Source organism: Strix aluco, chromosome 4, assembly GCF_031877795.1.
Source record: "Strix aluco isolate bStrAlu1 chromosome 4, bStrAlu1.hap1, whole genome shotgun sequence".
NCBI classification, from domain to species: domain Eukaryota; kingdom Metazoa; phylum Chordata; class Aves; order Strigiformes; family Strigidae; genus Strix; species Strix aluco.
In genome coordinates, this window is record NC_133934.1 from 10,308,962 (window position 1) to 10,330,433 (window position 21,472).

The 21,472-nt window shown below is 37.4% G+C and overlaps 1 protein-coding gene across 4 annotated transcripts in view; it reads left to right on the forward strand.

The window, feature by feature from the left end:
- FAM193A (family with sequence similarity 193 member A) overlaps positions 1-21,472 on the forward strand; it is a 79,347-nt gene that overhangs the window by 47,351 nt on the left and 10,524 nt on the right. For 3 of the 4 annotated variants that reach the window (XR_012623016.1, XR_012623017.1, XM_074821969.1), the window contains 11 exons: positions 1,134-1,278; positions 6,085-6,162; positions 7,718-7,830; positions 7,984-8,226; positions 10,182-10,335; positions 10,437-10,616; positions 13,611-13,862; positions 16,265-16,463; positions 17,716-17,988; positions 18,319-18,601; positions 20,851-21,037. Coding sequence is in view for 2 of the 4 variants with exons in the window: in XM_074821969.1 (XP_074678070.1) it covers positions 1,134-1,278; positions 6,085-6,162; positions 7,718-7,830; positions 7,984-8,226; positions 10,182-10,335; positions 10,437-10,616; positions 13,611-13,862; positions 16,265-16,463; positions 17,716-17,988; positions 18,319-18,601; positions 20,851-21,037 (2,107 nt within the window). In the remaining 2 variants the exon portion in view is untranslated. The remainder of the gene's footprint in view (positions 1-1,133; positions 1,279-6,084; positions 6,163-7,717; positions 7,831-7,983; positions 8,227-10,181; positions 10,336-10,436; positions 10,617-13,610; positions 13,863-16,264; positions 16,464-17,715; positions 17,989-18,318; positions 18,602-20,850; positions 21,038-21,472) is intronic. The other variant, XM_074821968.1, reaches the window with a different exon arrangement.

Consider the following 21,472-nt stretch of genomic DNA (forward strand, 5'->3'; position numbering starts at 1 on the left):
AAGTCATGCTAACAGCTGTAACTTAATGCTTACTGAGTTGTCTGTTTGCTCAGCTCTTCATTATACTTAATTGCCGCATTTAAATTAAGGGCTTAGTCCTTTGCCAGATGATAGGCCAGCCTATGTATTTCTTAGGTAGGGTTAGTATCCTGTTGCAATGGAAATCTACAACAAACCTTCCTGAAATACTGGAACTGGGCTTACATATCAAATTTTGAGATTCTTGAATTTTGTTTTTTGGTATTGGCACCACAGAACATCTCTGCCTAACTAATTACCAATCAGTTTTCTCTTAATTACTGAGTGCGAGAAATATTGAAAAGCTTCAGTTTATTTGTGTCAATTTACAGGTCATGACAATTCAGTGTGCTTTAAACACATTATCAAATAGAATTTTGTCTTTTTATTTATTTCTGAAGTCAAGATTTCAGGAGTTTGCTTATTTACTGAAGAATCTTTGTGATGATGCACTCTATTAGATTTTTCAAGAAATTTGCTGTACAAAAATGTAATAGGAGAGACAGTTTTACCTCTCTTTCTACTATTTCTGGGGCTCCTTACAGAGACAGTCATCAGTGAACGGCATAACCACATTTTGAACTTGATGCCACTCAAGTGTAGTAGATAATTTGCTTGCATGCAGTTATCTCACTTGCCTCATTCTACAGCACTTTCCCCAGCTGTAACTCCAACTCGTCTGGTAATCTTTTTAGCATTGATCATGAGAGTTCTGATTAACAAGATTCTGGCTTTATTTTTACTATATAGCTGTTCAGTAAATAGTCAACATGTATATTTAGCCCATCAATTTTGGAAGGATAAATATATCAAGCAACAAAATCTGAATAAATACGGCTCAGTAGGTTTGACATCTGGTTGCTCGTGGGAAAGAGGCTCTAGAAATGTTGCACTTCCCACATTCTTGCTATTGTTGGTTACAGAACATTGGAACAAGCAGTTGTTGGATATTTCTTGAAAAATGACTAAAAATACTCAATTTTGGGATACAAGCAGCTAAGTGGGCCTAGGTGTATCAACAACACTTTTTTGGTCAGCAGAACTTAAAAGCATGACTTTTTTTTTTTTTTTCAGTGAAATGCCTTTTCTATAACAACTGCTATTTGAACTTCTAGGCTTGGAACAACACACGATTCCTGTAGCGAAGATATGTATAGTACCTTGCTACAAAGGTATCATCAGCTGGAACAGGAAATGGGTCAAGTTGCTGAAGCATGGCTTGAATGCCAGAAAAGAATAGATGATTATGTTGATGAACAGGTAAGAATCATGTAAACAGTCTCAGGACTGATTATGTGGGGAGCAGCCCATGCAAGGCTGTGCCTCCAGTGAAGACTTTATTTAGTATTTTTATCCAGATCTTTGAAGCAACAATATGTAACTTCAGAGCAGAAAAGAACACTAACATATCAATACTTAATGGTGATTGTACAGAAATATCATCAAATTGTTGAAGCGGGTTGTTGTGCCATTGTTTAGAGATGGTCTTTGAACATTTTTGAATGACTTTAGCTTGTAGATTACCCATAGCACAGTAATCTGAAACTGTTTTGTAGATGTCACTAGGAAAAGGTAGGAAAAAAGAAAACCAAAAACCCACCTGACAAAAACCCTTAAGCTTCCAAAATAATAGTTGCACTAAATGAAATTGAGAAAGAGATTGCTTCTAAAAACTATTGCATGTTGCATAGTGTGATAATGACCTTTGTACAGCTGTTAAAATCAGAACTCCAGAATCTCACTACATAAATGAGACCTCTGAAGTTATCCTTTTTTAATTAAGTATATGTTCTGATAGCTGATTCTTCTGAGTTTGTGCTACGTTTTAGAAAATAATCATGTTGTTGTGCTGACTCCTACATTGTCAAGAGCTTAATTTTTGAAAAATAGCTGTTTATTTCGCAAGTGGTTGGTTATAGTCTTCCAAAATTGCTCATGTGCTTTTTGTCTTGTGTTTAAAGAAGCGGAATTTTTTTTAGAACACTTCAAGATAGAGTTTTGAACACTGTTTAGTTCAGTCTTAAGTATACTAGAAGAAAGAATATGTCTTGAAATAACTAAAGATACAGAATTTTATAGAACTTTTCTTGTATTCTGCAGTTTTATGAGCATTAGGAATATGGACATCCAATTTGAGATTTAGCAATGCTATGTTATTCCTATAGATAACAATCATATTTTAAAGTCTTATAGCACACTGTAAATGTCCTTCAGAAGCTTTCCCTGTGATGAAGATTTAAGTGAACTTTTACCATTAATTTCAGTACCTTCAAGATGGAGACAGGACATGACTAATTTTAGAGATTATTCTGTATTTGGGGTGTGCATCCGTGAGCTATCAGTTATGAAGTTTTCTGTTGGTCTGGTTGCTTTTGTGTACCTAAATAGTTGATTGCAGCTCAGTAACACTTCATCTCCCGTTTTGTGCTACTAGTCATTTTTCCCATGGTGTCAGGGTGTTGTGGCTGGCTGATACTGCCTCTCCAGTAAGAAAGGGAGCCCAGTTCACTTGTCATCATTCACTTACTTTTCCAGAAGATGGCATTTCTGTAGAGTCACATTCATATCAGGACTCTGACTGGTTGATTTGCAACACTTCAAAATCAACTCTTAACTTATTTTTCTGTATTTTTGTGTATCAGGTGACCATGGAACTGCCACAAGTACTGTCTTAAAGCATTTTTTTATCTGCTCAGTGAAGCCTGTATCCTGATGCAAACAAACCCTTCTCCCATTTGGGGAAACTTAATATGATGACTTCTTATTTCTAATGACCAAAAAATCTGCAAGGGGGGAGGTGTGTAGAGGAAACAATTCTAAAACCTAAACTATCAAATTTTAAAGGAGATATTTATATTGTTTTTTATATGTAGAAAAAACATTGTCATAGTTGTGCCTTAAACCCCATGTTGGTGATAACCTGTGTTAAACTTTCTTGATCAGAAATACGTCATTCACTATGACCATCCTACCTGAATTTGCAGTGATATTTTTGTCATCAAGGTAGAAATCAGAAACCTGGCTACTATGGAAACTGTAGGTCTTAACAGTGAATGCATGTTCTCTATTTTCTGTCTCTTCTTGGCTTAACAAAATTGTGAGGTTTTAGTGCTAGTGTGACAGGTTAGAAAGCAGACTGTCACAGAGAAAAACATAAGAATGGTCCTCATTTATCTACTGTGGAACTCTACCAAAATTTTAGACAGGGCGTCAGCAGAGATAATTAATGGACCCTCCACTACTGTATGTTATGTTACTTGTTCTTGAGTAAAAAAGCTAATAGCTTTTACAAGCAATACAAATGCTACTTTTTTTTTTTAGGACTATGTAAGACAGCTGTGTCATGCACAAACATTCAACTTAATACAATGATGTGTGTGTACACTGTAATAAAATTTAGAATAAGGGTTCGTTCATATCAGCACCTGTATTCATCCCATGTTAAAATCTGAGGAAGATGTTTAGGGTATCAGGAATACAGGAGAGTTTAAATGTATGCAGCCTGTACCTCCAGATCCTATTTTTCCTACCAAATTTAGACTATGCTCAACTCGGAGGTCCTAAATATATCTGGATCATTTCCATAAGTAATGGCTAGATGGTCATGTGTACTTCGTGTGAAAGTGTTCCCTTTTTTTTTGTTTTCTCCTGGGGGAGCCGGCAGTAAAAAGGAATACAGGAATGACTTTGCCCAGCTCCACAGGAGTGCAGGGAGAGTTTCTTGCTTGTGTCTTCATATTTGTGTGTGATGATTTTTTTTTTTTCCTAGTCCTTGTCAACTTAACAGAAAAAATAGTATTGTATGGGCATAACTGGTTTTTGTGTTTATGGCAGCTATATAAATAAACACTATTTTTGGGTGCTGAAAGCTTGTGATAAGAGGAATTATTTTTATTAGCTCTATTGAAACAGGCTAGGAAAATAGATTAGATTCACAGGTGAAATTTGGGATGCTCAAATGTGCCATTCACATTTGATACACTTTAAAATTTGGAAGCAACAAGCATACTGTGGTGTATGTATGAACATCAGAGTTCTCACAGGTGATCTAGTGGTATGTGTCAGTTCTGACCAAACTGCTGGCTTTGTTTCATTATTAAATCTATTTCAGAATGGAAAAATACTTGTTCACCTGCCTGTCTCACTTTACCATGTCTTGTCTGATAAATCTCAAATACATTTTAGCCTCAAATAAACAGAGGAAGGAAGAGGGTGGTAGTGGACCTCTCTTCCCCATTGAGCATCAGTGTTAGCATATTCATTGCAGATGTGCAAGACTGAAGTGTAAATTTTTCCTTCTGATGTCATTTGAATTTATCTCCCACTCCCCAGCAGAGTTCTTGGGCATGAATCATGTGGTTTGTGTTGCAGCTGCTTTGCTCTGCTGAAATAAATATTCATTGGGGAAAAGAAAGAGGGGAGAGAAGTGATTTCCTATTATTTATGGAATTAATAACTTAGGATACTTGCAGACATGGGGTATTGGAAAGTCTGTGAAGTTGGAAGTAGGAAAACTTTAGCTTTGGCCTCTGTTCCCATTAATACTCAAGAGTACCAAGACTTAAACCATGCTGTTTTCTTTGACAGTTTCTTGGCAGGCTTGAGTAGGCAGCTCCCAGTTAATGCACTGGCTGTTTTAAATGTCATTCTTTGGCATTAAAGTCTTCTCTTATAATGTATAGTGAATGTAGGTGCCTGTCTTTTGATGGTGAGGATTCAGCTAGGTGACAGGGCACCTAAACCAGTGAGTGTTGCTGTGTTTATATATAGCTCAAGGGTTCTCACAAGCTGATAATACAGCCAGGATGAAATTTCTAATGTTCTTGGCTGCCAGCTCTGCGGTACCTTTTACAGTATCTAAGAAATGGTACCAATGGTTCAAGAATATTTCATGCATGCTATTTTTTTAAAAAAAAGAAAAACATCTATGCACATGAAACTCATTTTTTTGGTGTTAATGTAACCTCACTGGAGCAAGGGAAATCAAAATCCACAGTAGTAATTAGAATTACATGCTGCTGATTGTTTCAGAAATTCATTAGGCAAAACTTTACCACTTAATACAGTTTCAAATCCCCAGCTTAGAATTTCATTTTCCCAAGTTAAATAATGATAATAGCAATAATACACTTAGGTTAATAGTAAGACTTTAAACTTTTGATCAAGTATCAATTTCTGGAGGCATGCTTTTGAAGAAGAGGAAAAAAAAGATTGCTAGTCATGTAACCAACTGGACTTGGCTCATGTATCTTTATGAAGCAATTTGTTATATTCTACAAGGTGGTAGATGTTTTTATTAATTAGGTAAATGAAAAATGAACTGTGAAAGATAACCTAGATAGTAGTTTTTCCTCACTGAAGTAGTGCTTTTAAAACGTTGTAAGGTAAAACAGGAGAAGCTTTGTTATTGCGTTTTGCTGTGTTAAAACCCATGGAAGATTTTGCGTTCCATCAGAGTGAATTTATTTACTAAATCAGAAAAATACCATTTGCGTACAAAAAAATTAGGGGCTCTGTGCATTTATGGTGATGTGATTCAGGGTAGAGTAATTGTAAATATTTTTTCCAGCCTTAGATAAATCACAGGCATGAAATACTTTGAGGAATATAAGTGGCAAATAATGTTAGTCTGGGTCACTACTTAAAAGTTTTTTGACTCTTGGGGTGGTTCCACATTTGTTACATCAGAGTTTGCTCTTGAGCCTGTGTTGAGGCCTTGCCAAAAGTCCTGTACCTCTAGATTTTTAATAGATTTTAGTGGATCTGAGATGTTGAGGATTTAGTGCCAATCACATTTTATTGAAAATGACATGAAAATAATGAAAATAAATATTAATGTAAGAAATAACAGTGGAAAAAATGACTGAAAAATAGCATAAATGAATATAAAAATCTTACTTTTAAGTGACTCAAATGATTAACAAATAAAATACATTTTATATTGACTTATGTGAGTACTTTCAAAATTGTATAGACATGCTAGGTTTAATCAAACTGATAGACCAACTGACAACAGCATAGGTTTCTATGATTAAATCAATGAGTTTTCCTTAAATTCTGTTTTAGATGGCAATGAAAACAAAGCAACGCATGCTAAAGGAAGACTGGGAATTTTTTAAACAGAGGCGTTTTATTGAAGAGCAGGTAGGATTTTTTTTTTTATACCATACTAAGTTATACTAATGCTTCATGTATATTTGTAAGATGCAAACATACAAGTGTAGTGTATTGTACTAGTTCTGTGATCTAATTCTGCAACTGTGCCAGGCATGAACTTTGGTCAGCTAAAATACAGAGAAGCAAGATCTAAGAGTATGTAATAATATGTAATCTCAGTAACTACAAGGTAAAAACATAAGCACCATAGTCTTAGGATTGAATACCAGATGTTAAAATTCTTTATACAATAAAAGGGAAATTTTTAATGCCTTAGGGTGGGATCCAAAACAGCCAGTACATTGAGCATGGAGCTGCCTTAATGTACGTGATGGGGAATATTGTGCTCAAGAGTTTAACAAATTCTCTTGTGTGTGCAGAGCTGGGGAGTGTGAGCCACAGTAGTAGGGCAGATGATTGCATCTGTTATGACTCTGGAGATGGCTCCTACATCTGTTTTGTGGGGAAAAGCTGTAGGCAGAGAGGGGCCAGTAGAAGTTCCTACTTTTTTATAAAGCTATTTGCTGTTTAAGACACAGTAGCCTAGAAGTGTTCAAGTATCTGTCATGCTTTTCCTAAGAGTACAGTGTGACTCGGCTAGAGTTAAGACTGAATGGGGAAATTCTCTGTTCCTGTACCACTGTGCAGAAAGAAATGCTAGTCATGAGCCAGAATGAGTATGGCATATATTTTAATAAACTTAAGATTAAATTGGCAATGTCTCAAAGCAGTCATCAGTAAGTACTTCTTCCTGTAAGAAACATAAGCCTGTGTTAACCATGTCTTCAGAACATCTGGTATACAGGGCTCCTCAGAGGACTTGAGGAAGAATCCTCTTTTTCCTTGATCCTAATTGGCCTTAAGAGAGCTGTAAGTCCATGGCTACTTAGGTAAGGATCAGGTCTGGGCATCTGTAGAAGTGGATGCTTAGGCACACCCTTGTTTAACCTAAGGTTTGTAGGTATCTAATGAAATTAGGTACTTTCAGGATTAGGTCTCTGCCAGGTGGAGGTTATTTGGATTGTATTTTTTCATTAATGCAGTTGAGTCCTGTTTTGGGCAGCTACTTCGTTCCTTGAATCTATCCCACTGTGGCTACAGAATTAGTCCTAATTCTTTTTTGCAAGCTAAGGGTGAGTTTGCATTCTCTCTCCATTTGTCAGCAGTGTCCTTTTGCGCATACCATGTAACAAGACAAGAACTGCTCAAGTTTGGAGTGCATCAGCAGAAATTCCGCGCAAGATGCACATAAAAATAAGTCAAGGAGATGAACTTGGCCGCTTTTCTGTTTCACTGTAGAAACATACTTTCTTTGAAGAGTTTCAGTGCTAAATGTTTCTTACATGTATCTTTGAACTCCTTCATTTTTTTTGTTCATAATGAAAACACCACCTTCATGAAATTGTTCTGAATTATTCTCCTTTTAAAATATTTTGCCGAAAGAACCCTTCGTGATTATGTAATTTGTTAATCATGATGTGCCATTGAATTGATAATGGAAAGACTTGCACTACTAAAACACTGCCTTTATAATTTACTTCAGCTTAATAACAAGAAAGCACTAGCTGGGGAGAACAACTTCACAGACACAATGAGACACATGCTGTCATCACGTTTGAGCATGCCTGACTGTCCCAACTGTAATTATAGAAGAAGGTGAGCTGATGTTTTTAATATGAAATCACAATAAATCATTAATTTCTTGTTTGAGGAAAAAGGAAATACATTATTGGAACAAAGAGTGTGATTACTTCAATGAATGCTACTTAAATAAGGTCATAAAAATCCATAATCTCAATTCTTGAACAGATGTACTTGTGATGACTGCAGCCTTTCACACATTTTAACGTGTGGCATCATGGATTCTCCTATAACGGATGATATCCACATTAACCAGTTACCACTACAAATTGATTCTACTCCGGATTATCTATCTGAGATCCGCCCACCCAGTATGTCTTCAGCAAGTTCAGGATCAGGTTCCAGCTCGCCTATTACAATTCAGCAACATCCCAGACTGATCCTCGCAGATAATGGTTCTGCACCAACTTTGTAAGTTCTTTTTTTCTGTTTTAAAATTTCGTAGTGAATTGAACTGAATCAGGCAAGTTGCATTGGCTGACTGTCATTATGTGATGCTAGTTTTGCCTCAGAAAATTATTTAGTAGTGGTACTGTATTCAGCAGACCACAACTCCAGCGCTATATGTTGTACAAACATAAATTAAAAAACCAAATCCTGTAAAGTTCTTCAGAAATTTTTAAGATGTTGATTTAACAGTATTGCTCAAAGTATGTGCAGTAAGTATTTTCCTCCTTTGATATTACAAGGACATCAGATACTGATCTACAGAGCATCATTTTAAAATGTCCCATTTTCTTAGAGTGAGCAAGGGAACAGGTGATCTTTTCTTTGGGGGATGGTCATTTCATGTGAATCAGTTTAGTTCCAAAAAAGCCTTTATTAGGAGGCCTTTAGGATTGCTGCAGTTGTGTTAACTTGAGTCTTGCATCAGAAATAAATGTCTCTATCAGAAGTGTATGCCACCCTCTTTCTTTTATTCAGATCACAATGACAGTCAGATTTGAGCATTAGTCTAATGGTAGACTTCTGCCCCTTCCATAATTCTGAAGGGTTAAAACTGCTTGGTAGGCTGGTTTCTGTATGTGGTTAGGGTATAGCTGAACAGCAGTCTCCTCTGTCATGTGATATTCTAAAGGAATATTTAGAAAAACCCAACTTCAATACTGATGGGAACACTAATGAAATACCTGTTGTCAGTACAGTCAAGGAAATTGGCATTAGCATTCTATGTTATTATGGTGTGATGAATGAGGACAGTGCAGATGTGTGGGATGTTTCTGATGAATATCACTTCGCTAAGTTCAATTTCCTTTGAACGTGTTTACCTTTGCATGTACTACCATCAGTGGTTTAATCTTCCATAACAGGAGTTTAGTTTCTGAACCCATTTGGGGAGTGCTTGAAAACAGATTCTGTGGCGGTACGTTTAGGTACATATTCTTAAATGTGTGGTTTGTGATTTCTGTAAACTCTCATTAGTTTTGGTGCTGAAATGTCCAAAAGTGTTCAATTTCTCTCTTCAGAAGCTTGTTCAGTTGAATCCATGTATTATTTAAGAAGCCTATTTTCAGGGAAATACCACTGCTCCTTGGGGAAGGGCCATTTTATGTCTCATAATATCTGCTGTGTTTTATTTCCTCATTGCACATTTGAAATATGCCTAATGGTGCCATCATGTAATTAAATTTTGGCGCAGTATCTCATGGAATGCAAAAAGATAAAGTGCACAGTTTAAGAGCTCTGGATTGCTGTAGAAACATTAACTAACCAATCTTTGCAACACTTCCCTGGAGCGGGTAATTAAACATGCATGTTCTTTTACTAGCTGTCTGTATGGAAAAAATTTCCATTAAGTATTCTAGAGCAGATTCTAAAAAGCACGTAGATGTGGCGTTGTCTAGGAACTAATTGCTGTTGAGAAATTTCAGAGTTAGTGTGATGTGTTCAATGTTCCCTACCTACTGTTACTGGTTTGACATTTATTGTATGGAAAAACCTGAATTTTATATTGTACTTTTTTCCACTTCACACTTTCTCTAAAGGAAGACATTGGCATATGGCTTTTTTTATCAAATTAAAGATCATCCATATCCTGCCATTATTAATTCCATAAATTCTTGGTCAGAAAACAGTGGTGGAAAAATATTTTACACAGAAATAGCAGAGAATCTTACTTTCAATCCAGTCTGTCGTTCAGGCATGCAACTGCTATATTCAGTAGGATGATATGGCAGGTTGTTTGATGTTACTTGCTTGAAAAAATAAGTTCAGTTAAACAACTTGGAAGACAGTCCTTTGACTCCTAATTGGAACATTTATACAAGGGATGCCCTCAACTTTGTTTCATTTTGGTGTTTTACCTGCTTTCACAATAGCTGAGGTTACTGAGCACTGTGACTTATCAAAGCCTCTTTTCCCCTCAGTGGTAGTGATGATGAAGATGTTGCACCGTTATCAGCAAAATTTGCTGATATCTACCCACTGAATAATTATGACGACGCAGAGGTGGTAGCCAACATGAATGGAATTCACAGTGAGCTAAATGGTGGCGGTGAAAACATGGCATTGAAAGATGAGGTACAGCATTTACGGTGTCGTATCTTTTTCTGGCAGTTGGATGTGCTTGCTGGAGAAGGGTCTGTCCTTCACCCTTATGTTAATGAGTTAATGTTGTCCAGTCTCCTCAGGTGAGCAGTACTAGCAGCAGTTCCTCAGAAGCAGATGATGAAGAAGCAGATGGGGAGAGCAGTGGTGAACCACCAGGGACTCAAAAAGAGGAAATGTCTCTAGGAAAAAGGGCGTTAAGGAAAGATGAAGCAAAAATGGATAGTCCACCACCTTCTTACCCCAGTCAGCAGGTATAGTAATCTAAAAGCAACCCTTTTAGTAAATTAATTTTTTAAACTTGGCTGCTCAAATGATAATGCAATACATTTACATCTTCAATTACATCTTTAACTTCTAATATATTAAGTTATCTAGCAGGTAGATATGATACCTACGTTATTTTTCATCTGATTGTATATTGTCATAGCTAATATCTTCCTTTAGTCAAAACTTGAAATAAGTTAGTTATATTGAAGGGGAAAAAGTAAAAGGGGAAAAAAATTATTCCTGCCTGAATGACTGAGAAACAGAATCTTAGAAGCATTTCTGCTTGGACGTTTGAGCTTGGTTGTTGTTAAATATTAATGTTAAGTTATTTGAAACTGGGGCGTGGGAGGGGGAACAGATGATGTGAGTACTTAGTTAACGGGCACTTTTTAATATTATATCTGAGGACTAACTTTCCCTGTTGAAACCCTATGTAGTTAAATCCATTGCATGACTCTGGCATGGGTCTTGGGGTGTTTGATTTCTTTTTAAGTGACTTAAGATTATTAAGCTCTCTACTGTAAGGTCATCAAACCACCCAGAGAACCATGCCTAGAGTATCTGCTCAGCTTGTAGTGGTGTTTGGTTTAACAGCTGAGCACCAAAGCAAAGCATCTGATGGGCTTGTCTTTGTGACTGTGTGGCTTTTAATCTAAGTTACCCTGCAGCTAGAACACAGGCTCGCTACTTTGAGAGAGAATGTACCAGTCGCTTTTATTGCTTATTGTATAAAAGAATCCACATTGGAGGGGGCATCTTTGAGAGCTTAGATGACAGTCAGGTGGGAACTCCCATTAGATGTTCCCCTGTGGTTAGGATGTTTGTAAGGTCTTCCACTGGAAGTGTTTTCTCATGTTTTAAGAGTATTAAGCTGCTTTTCTTTCAGTGAGTATGTTGATATTTTTTTCTGTGTATAGCTGACCAATGGCATAATACTTACATGGGCTGAGACCTTTGTCAAACTGGTTTGAAACTGATGAACAGATTCAGCATTTGTTGTGGAAAATCAAATGAGATTATGTAAGCCTACTTGCTTTAGGGAAGTGAACTAAAATACAAGATAAAAAGGCAGATTTTACCTTTCTCTTTTTTTGTTTTCTTTGAGGAAAAAGAGTATTCTCAGAATTTTTCTGAGGAACTCGATGATTTTTTTAGCCTGATTTTCTAATCAGAGCTGAGTATCTACCCTATAACGCTGCATTCAAGTGATAGATTTCACTGGTACATGTCACGTGCGTTTGAGACTTTTTTGGCATTATCTCTTGGGGTTGCTCATTTACTTGGTATCTTTATTTCTCTTTGCATTCCTTTGCATGCTGAGTACTGAAAGGTTTGTCAGAATTGAATTTTGAATCTCACCATACTGTTTGACATATCTTTTCATTTTCATTTGTTAGTAGATTAGTATTGGTTTGTTGATAATACCAATTTTTTTTATGAGAAGGTTATTTTTTCTTCTCTATACACCTAATTCAATCATTGTATTTGGTTTATGAAATTTTTGGTTGTTAAAATATACCTTGTGTCAAAGGCTCTAATGCTTTTATGTAATAATGAAGAGTTATTTGTTTCTGAGTGGAAGGCATATTTAAGAAGAATACCACCTGTCAATTCTTATGTAGAAAGCTAAGTTAGCTAGTGTTGCTTTTTGGAAAAACATGTACTGCCACATTACTGGGAAAAAGCAGTTGGGACATGTTCCTGGTATGGCTTCTGGTAGAATTATCTTCCAGTGAAATCTCAGATGACTGTGGCAGAAAAAGGTGCTGAGCTGAGAGAAGGAAATGGAGCTGCTCTTTCCTGGGCTGCTTTTCTTCCGAAGTGTTGCATCCTTTTGACAGAACAGAGACTAATGATACCTTGAGATCAGTAAAAGGTACTAATAAAGCATGGATTTCTCAGAATTCATGCAATTACAAAATTTTTTGTGAGCAATGTCAGCTTCACACAATCACAGAATAGTTGAATTCAGAACAAACATCTGCAGATAGTCTAGCCCAGCCCTCCTGCACAAAGCAAGGTCCTCTAGAGAAGGTCAGTCAGCACTGTGTCCAGTCGGATTTTGAGTATCCAAGGATGGAGGCCCAGAACTGCTGTGGGTAACATGTTCCACTGTCCAACCACTCTCACAAATAAATTCTTTAAGTTAGAGTGGAATTTCCTGTGTTTCAGTCTGTGCCCATTTCCTCGTGTCTTTTCATGGGATACCAGTGAGAAGAGTCCGGCTCTGTCGTCTTTACTCTTGTCTTCCCCTCCCAGTCAGGGAACGCACACTGCTGACATCCCCCTGGGTCTTCTCTCTTGAGGCTAAACAGTCCTAGCTCTCAGCCTCTCCTTGTATGGCAGATGCTTCAAGGTCTAAATCATCTTTGCTTCTTCACTGGACTCACTGCAGTATGTCCATGTCTCTCTGGTACTGGGGAACCTAGAACTGGACCCAGCACTCCGGATATGTCTTACTGGTGCTGAGTGGAGTGGAAAGATCACCTCCCTTGACATGCTGGTAGTGCTCTGCTTAATGCAGCTCAGGACTACTTCCAACTTTATCAGCTAATCAACCCTTATTACAACTTTCTACACATATGGTTTAATTTCTTTTATAGTGGGGTAATTAATTGCCTAGTAACAATCAAATTCTGTCAAGGTTCCTATTCCTGTCTGTTCTTGATTATTTGTATCAGTATCTCGCTTGTTGTCACTGATAGTAGACATTAAATGTCTGTATAGTATGAAATGCTGTCAATTTTTAGGGCATTCTTTTCTTAACTAAGATAAAGATGCTCCACTAGTGCTTTTACTTCACTACAAGATTTTCCCATCGGTCTTAGATGAAAGAATTCTGTGGATGCTCTGAAAACATTGATATATGCAAAATGAAATAATGACTACTAAAAAAGGATGGGGCAAGTAGCTGCTTTTACTGATTAAGTAGATTGAAAAAGTTTGGGTTTTTTTTAATTATTTTTATTTTCTTACAGGCTGACCAAGGTCCAAATGCTTGTGAATGTCACGTTTGCAAACAAGAAGCCTCAGGTCTAACAGCGTCTGCACTTGCAACTGGACGCCTGCCTGCTGGCCACCAGTTTATGAATCCTGAAAAACCTGCACATCCTGCACTTCATCTTTATCCTCACATCCATGGACATATACCATTGCATACAATTCCTCATCTGCCTCGTCCTCTTATCCATCCCACCTTGTATACAGCTTCTCCCTTTACACACAATAAGGTAAGCCTGATGGAGGAGGTGGATGCATCCTCATCCCAGGAAAAGTACTGTACACCTGTATAAACCAGCATGACTGAGTATCAGTGAAACCATGACAGTTGATTTAAATTGTGGTCTGTTTATAGTAGTCCTTTTGGAGAGAATAGTGAGGGATAGGGAATAGGACAGATTCATAACTGGTGGAAGATTCATACAGAAGGGCTAAGGGTAGCTTTTGTCAGGAAGACTGATAATTTTCTTACTGTGATTAGAAAGCATGTGAAGTCAAATGAATGGAACTTTAGTCAGTGTAATAGGACTAATTAAATCTTCATTTGATATATATATTGAAGGTCAAAAATTAATATTCTATTTTGGCAATAATATCCTGAGATTTCCAGTTCAAAATTTTAGTGTTTTGGCTTGGGGCTTTTTTTGAGAAGATTGATGCATAGGGGTCTATTTGTAAGGGGTTTTTTTGTGCATTGAGAGAACTTGCTTTTCTGCAGGTTCTGCAAAATTCTTGTGATCCAAGGCTTTTAAGTAGTAAGAGAAAGATGTGGAACAAGGATTGGGACCAGGTGACAGCTTTTCAGATGTATGAGTCAAAAGCAAGATTTACTGTTAGTGTGGTGTTTCACATACTATTTAAATCAGTCGAACTGTGGGTGCTGCTGAAAGGGGCAAAGCCTTTGTCATTACGTACATATTCCTGTCATCTCCCTTTTGTCTAGTCCAGCCATCCTGTAGTTGCCAGGAGAGTAGACTAGTTCACTAATATGACTATTACTTTTACTGTTCTTCTTAACATCCACTTTGTTTTTTCCTGTCTTATCGGTGTCCCTTCCTTATCTCTGTTGGAGTGCACCAGTTCAATAACTGCAGTGTGCCAGCCTGCCATTTCTCAACAGCCCACGGCTGCTCTTCTGAACCCCCTAATTGTTGTACCCCATCTTCTGCCATCCTTTCAGAGCTCTTTTTACATCCCTTATAGCAGTCAGCTCAGGCTCCCATCCATCTACTCAAGTTCCCATCCCTGATCTCTGCTGTCTTTCCTCTCAGAAGACTTTGTGTAGTGGAACATCTGCAGCGCACTGTCAAGGTGCACCAGAAGCCCCATGCAGAGCAGCGGGCTTCGAGCACTGAGTGCCTTTGTAATGCCGGCCTGATATATCAACTCTGGCACAGCACCTGAACCAGCTGGGGTCCATGTATATAAGTTGTGCTGGTGGTGGAAAGACATACATGGAAGCTGAAGTTTAAGGGAGCTCTTGCATTTGAAGAGCCAGCTGAATTCAACAGAGCTGGTAGTGAATGAGCTAATAAGACCTGTTGGAACAGGCTTGGTTTATCATAGATAAGCTCTTCTGCCCTGTGAAGTTTTTCTTTGTACCCATGTATGCAAGTTTGCTTTAATACAGGGTATTCCAGCCCCTCCCACCTTCACCATTAGTCAGATAATGAAAATCCTTCTGTATTGGAGAAAAAGGAGATTGGGTATATAAGTAGTTTGCTTGGCCATGACTGCTTAGACTTTCATGTCTGAAATGCCATTGAACTCAGCTGATATTTATAATATGTACATCTACTTTTGTGTAGCTTTTCATTGCATCAAATCTAGTGCAAAAATAGAACAAACTTTTCCTTGACTTTTTTAAAGGTGACAGTAGTTGAATGTAATGCTTGCATTGCCCAAGGTCTCTGGGAGAAAGTTAACCTTTTAGAATGTGAATAAACAATTTCAGCAAGAAGAAATGGGGTGAGCCATGACAACTTGCCTCTATAAAACAAGAAAAAGTGTGTTCCCCCTTTCTTTTTCCGCAGTTGCTTCTTTAAAGGGTGTATTCCTTACCTGTTAAGTTTTAAGAAACCTGTTAATACGTGGAGGTGGAAAAAGCAGAAGAATATAATCAACTTTGTTTTCAAATAATAAGTGTTTTAGTTCTTTCTACTGTGCATATTTTCAATCCTGAGGTGTCTGTAATCCCTTTATCACAATTGTCTTATGTGGTAATGATTATCATGTCACAGAGGATTGGTTTTGGCAGCTTGGGCTTTGAAATGTAATAATTCCTAGCAAGTTCTACACTCATACAAATACTGTTTTTAATTAAAATTGATGGCCGACCAATATATATATTAACCCAAGTATTTTTGGAGAACACTTTTTTTGTTTGTCAGTTAGCCAAATCTAAAAGCAGTGTTTGTGATTTATAAAATAGACTGTATGTGCATGTATATATATAATATATTATTTGCATTAATAAACAACAAACCAGTCTTTTTATCATTCTGGAAATATTGTTTATTATGCTTTTTATAATGCCTTTCACAACTGAAACACTATGATTTGAATATTGCTGTTGGAGTGACTGTGTAAGCAAACAGAATATTAATGAGGAAAATACTCTTTATTTTTGTAGGCATTACCACCAGCTCCAGTTCAGAATCATACAAACAAGCATCAAGTATTCAATGCATCTCTCCAAGATCATATTTATCCAAGCTGTTTTGGGAGCACTCCAGATTGGAATAGCTCTAAATTTATAAGTCTTTGGGGATCAGAGATGATGAATGACAAGAACTGGAATCCTGCTACATTTTTGCCTGATACAATTCCTGGTGAGGATGTGTTCCTACTTCACAGTGACTAGTTAAAAGCCTTATGTTTTGAAATGGAGTGTGGCACTTCTTTCCGGGAATAGTAGGTCTCATCACCATGATTTTATAAAATGGGATTCTGGAAGAGATTTGCTGCCACTTCTACTGCGGTGGGGCTGAAAATTAAGGATACTGATGGCAAAAGAATAGCATGCTATTTTTCACTTACAGTCATTGTAGATGTATCTTTCTCTTCAGAAGTTTAGGATTGCAAAGAAATGGGGATTAAGGGAAAACTTAAATAACTTTTGGTCTTCTACCACAAAGGCCTGCTCTTTTTCTACAGGGTCATAAGAGCACTGGTAACATGGTACTACATCCTACTTCTTATAATGCGCAGAGATAACTGCATTGTCATTCAAAAAGACAGAGGCATAAATCTAGCAAAAGATAAATTTAAGCTAGGAAGCCTTTGGAAATACTAATGGTTGAAGTGAAAAAGAGTAGAAGAGAAATAACAGAGATCGTTCCGTTCACATCACAGCAAATATAAAAATTCCTTTTTTGTTTTATTTGACTTGTACGAAAAAGGAAGCTTGGTTTTGTGTGTCAGCTTTTTTTCAGGTTGATCTGCTGCTGACTTGTGTCAAGCTACTACAGTGATATTTAAAAGGAAAGGCATTAAAAACCTCCAGAAAACTTCCCCAGTAGGGTAGCTCATCCATTTACAAATGTAGTTATGGGTAGCTGTTCCAACAGATGGTTAGTGGCAAGCTTGTGTGGAAGGTCTGTCGCAGAGGTGCTACTGCAGTTGGCTGGAATTTCAAATAAGTAAAGATAAGACTTATGATATTATATTGACAGAAGGATATATTGTTTCTGCTTATAATTGTTGCCTGGCTAACCTGGGTTTCAGATACTGAAGCTTATATACTTAGCATGTAAAATGGTGTCCAATTTTAATTTTGAAATTATAAATGGATAAAGGTATCTGTAGCACTTTTGCTGCTTGTTAACACACATTTAGTAGTGTTCTTACAATTTTAACTTTAAGGTTTGTGACTTCTGCTTTGAGACTTCTTAGCACTTACTGTTACAGCTATATTTTTGGGAGAAGAGAGAGGGGGGAAAGGAGGATCACTTCACTAATCCTACCAAGCCAACACTAACAATATATCCTTGCTTGCCTGTATCTAAATAATTGAATGTTTAATTCTAAATGCCATAAACACAATTCTGTGATTCTTAATTACTATATGTATTTCAATTTAAGGGAGTGATATATTAGCACCAGCACTCTCAGAAATAAGACCCGAAGCACTTCCTACTACATCTAGCAATGAAGCAACAGTAGTTACTGACAGCAAAGAGAAAAAAAATGCTGCAAAGAAGAAATGTCTGTACAATTTCCAGGATGCCTTTATGGAAGCTAATAAAGTTGTCATGGCAACCTCTTCTGCCACTTCTTCTGTCTCCTGCACAGCAACTACAGTGCAGTCAAGCAGCAACCAATTCAAAGTATCATCCAAGAGACCTTCTTCGATAGGTAAGGATTTGTCTTTCACATATATCTTAGTAACTGACTCAAGTACATTTAGCTAACTATAAAGATCTATTTGTGTTTATTTTAATAATATTATGTATACATGACTATTTTTGTTAATTGCTCTTCTTACTCTTGAGTTACAGTTTCTCTACTCCTGGATTAAAGACCTTGATGTTAGGGTTTGGAACTGGTAATAGAAAGGTATTGAAATACTGCTGATTTTTACAGAAGCTGAGAACATCCAGCACTTTGCATGATTGTTTGGGTAGTTAATGGAGACTCACTCATTATTTTTAATTGTAAAAGGTTTCTTTTTTTTCCCCAATTCAGGTGAAGTGTTCCACAACATTAATAAAGAGGACCATAGACATTCTGCACCAGTTGCACCACGAAATAGTCCTACCAGTTTAGCATCCCTTCCTTCACTGTCTCCTGCTGCACTGTCTCCAGCCTCTACACCACATCTTCCAAATCTTGCTGCTCCTTCTTTCCCCAAAACTGCTGCAACAGCCCCTGGATTTGTGGATCCTCATTCAGGTCTTTGTCCTACTACAGTTGCACCTCCCACTTCCACCACAGACAGCTCTGTAAGTGCCCCACCAAGTGTCTGCAGGTAAGTTTGTTGTTGTTATTGTTGTTCTTTTCTCCAGTAGAAGGGGGACTAAAATAGAGATACCTCTTCTCCTTTGCCAGTGGTTATAGTGTGAAAGAAGAGCTGTGTCTGTGTTCAGCAAATAAGACAGTTCAGATACTTAGTATGTAACTTGGGTGAGACTTAACAAATATGATTTCCATTGTAGAATCTAGTTACTGAGTTTAGACGCTTGAAAACAAATGTTTGCTCGCCTTTAGAAATGTAACTAAAAGTTACATTTAGTTGAACTTATTTATCTGGGATAAATAAGTCAAGCGCTGTTCTTTCTTACTCTGTCATTGCTGCAGAGGCACAAACCTGTTGTATAATGTATCTGTTTTCTGTCATTTTGGCATTACGTGGCAAGCAGGAATGAAAAGCTGTGAAAATGTAAGGAGTCTGTAGACAGATTTAGCTCAAACTATAACAAGGTCGTACATGGTCTTGAAACCTGCCATGTAGTAACACAATTTTCTGATTACACTTAAGACTTCTTAGGTATCAGTCCCACCATTTATACAATGGTTGTAGCGTGGAAGGGTGTTCTGATTTCCAAAGGTTTTCAAAGGTCTTGGAGGTTGGGAGGAGTTTGGTGGAGCTGTCTTCTGGTAGTGTTATGTATTGTGGCAGACTGACAATGGTGCCAGCTCTTTGATGTCTGAAGAGTGCAGGCATAACAATAAAGCAGTTGAGTCATTGCTTGAAGTTCTCTGACCTGTAGGGCTGTGGTTGCTATGAATGTAGTCTCCTGGCTACTGCAGTAGTTTTCAGAAGATGATATGAGATTTAGGCAGAGTTAGATAACTGCATACCTGAAGTGCTTCTAAAAACGCCCTTATTTCTGTTGTCAACTGGTTTTATTGATGATATCACAAAATGAGTAACTGTTCTTTCATGCGCAAGAAATCATTGCAATTTTGTAAAGACACTTTCTTACCTAGGGAGCGAATTGAATATAGGCTATTTAATGCAATAGAAATCCCCCTTTTGTTATTATCTCCAGGTGTGAACATGATAAAGCGATTTTAGTTCATAAGGAATGAACTTTGAGAACCCAGAAACAATTATTGCAGTCTATATGAATTGGTCATGTGCTACAATGCAAAAAACTGCTTTATGCTCTAGTCTTTCAGTCCAGTGACTGAGCGACAGAGCTAATGAAGCCTTTGTTTCTATAGAGTTGTGTCTGTTACTCCTAGCACATGCTATCCCGCCGTGCTGCTAGGTGCTGTAATGCCTAACTCTCAGCAGGCAAGGAACAGTCGTGCAAGGGCTGCTTGGACTGAATAGTCAGAATGCTTGCACTGACTGGCAGCATCTCCTGTTATGTGCAACAGTTTTGCATACTTTTCTCTGACTAGGGTACTGAAGTTGAACAATTTTTCATTCTGTCATGGTCAGTAATTCTTGAAAAATTTACAGGCGGAGAGAAGGGGAGGGAGAAGTGAAGTTAGAAAGCGGATTCACGTACATTTTGCAGCTAAGACGGATTATGGCATGTTTTCACTTTTCTAACATAAGAATAAAGAAATATTAATGCTAGATGAGTAGATTTTTTTTAAATACTTTTTATTTTTGAAGCAAGATCACATGAGTTTTAGAAGAACTGGACAGTGGATATGTTGGGCGCAGAGTTATGCCAAGCTCTGGAAGGAATAAACTGCTGTGTGCCCGCTTATTGAAGAGTCATGCTAGTATTTCCCTTTGAAAATCAAGGTGCAAACAGGGTAATGGGAATATTCTGGTTTTAGCCAACCTTGAATTGTTTGGGGTTTTTTAAGTCAAGAGCTTGAAAATCTATCTAAAACCAGGGGTTTTAGAAATAAATTGAGTGCTTTGTAACTGCACAGCTCTCTTCAGACCACAAGTGATGAGATGGGCAGCAGTTTCAAAATCATTCCATTTAAAGAAAGCTAGAATCACTACTTCTGAAACTATTTTACCTGTTTAAAGGCAGGAAGACCAGTTCCAAAGCTCATTCTCTAGGCTGCTCATTCAGTGAGTCACTAAATGAGTTTATATAAATCACTTTCCCATGTATCATCTTATCTTGCTCTTTGGTTTTGAGCATCTCCATTTGCAGGCTACTGGATGAGGGCTTTAGGATTTGATGTATCACTGGTGGCTGATGTCCCAGCCTGAGAGTCATTTTCCTGGTAGATGTGTTTTTTTCAAATACCTTACTATAACCTTGAGTTTTTTATAAGCTTTTTCTTAATTTAACGTAGTGATCCTGATTGTGAGGGCCATCGCTGTGAGAACAGTAACACGTATGATCATCAACAGTATGATGGAGAGGAAAGCCAAGATGAAGACAGCTGTTCAGAGCATAGCTCCAGTACCTCAACATCCACAAATCAAAAGGAAGGAAAATACTGTGACTGCTGTTACTGTGAGTTCTTCGGCCATGGAGGAGTAAGTTGTTGGATTTTAAACTGGTTTTATTTTCTTTTTTGTCACTTACTCATCACTGATTGCATGTGGTTTATCAGACTGCAACTAAGGGGGTGGTACTGGAGCTCACTCAAGAGAGGTAGTAAAAGGAGCATGGTTAGAAAGTAATTTTCCTCTTTAAATAAAGAATTGAAACAAACCTTTCCAGTTGAAAGCAATTCAAGAGCAATAAAAATGACTAAAAGATTTAGGAAGCAACTGACTTGGATAATAGATACCATGTTTGACTGAAACTGCATGCAGGGCATTGAGCCATTTAAATAACTTTACAAAATTCATGTGCTCATCTTTAGTACTGTAATTATAAATAATGTGATGAGTTTGGGTAAAAGTACATTTAATATAGGATATTTTTTTAAATGTTCATAGCAATTTATGATCCATTCTCCCATCTGT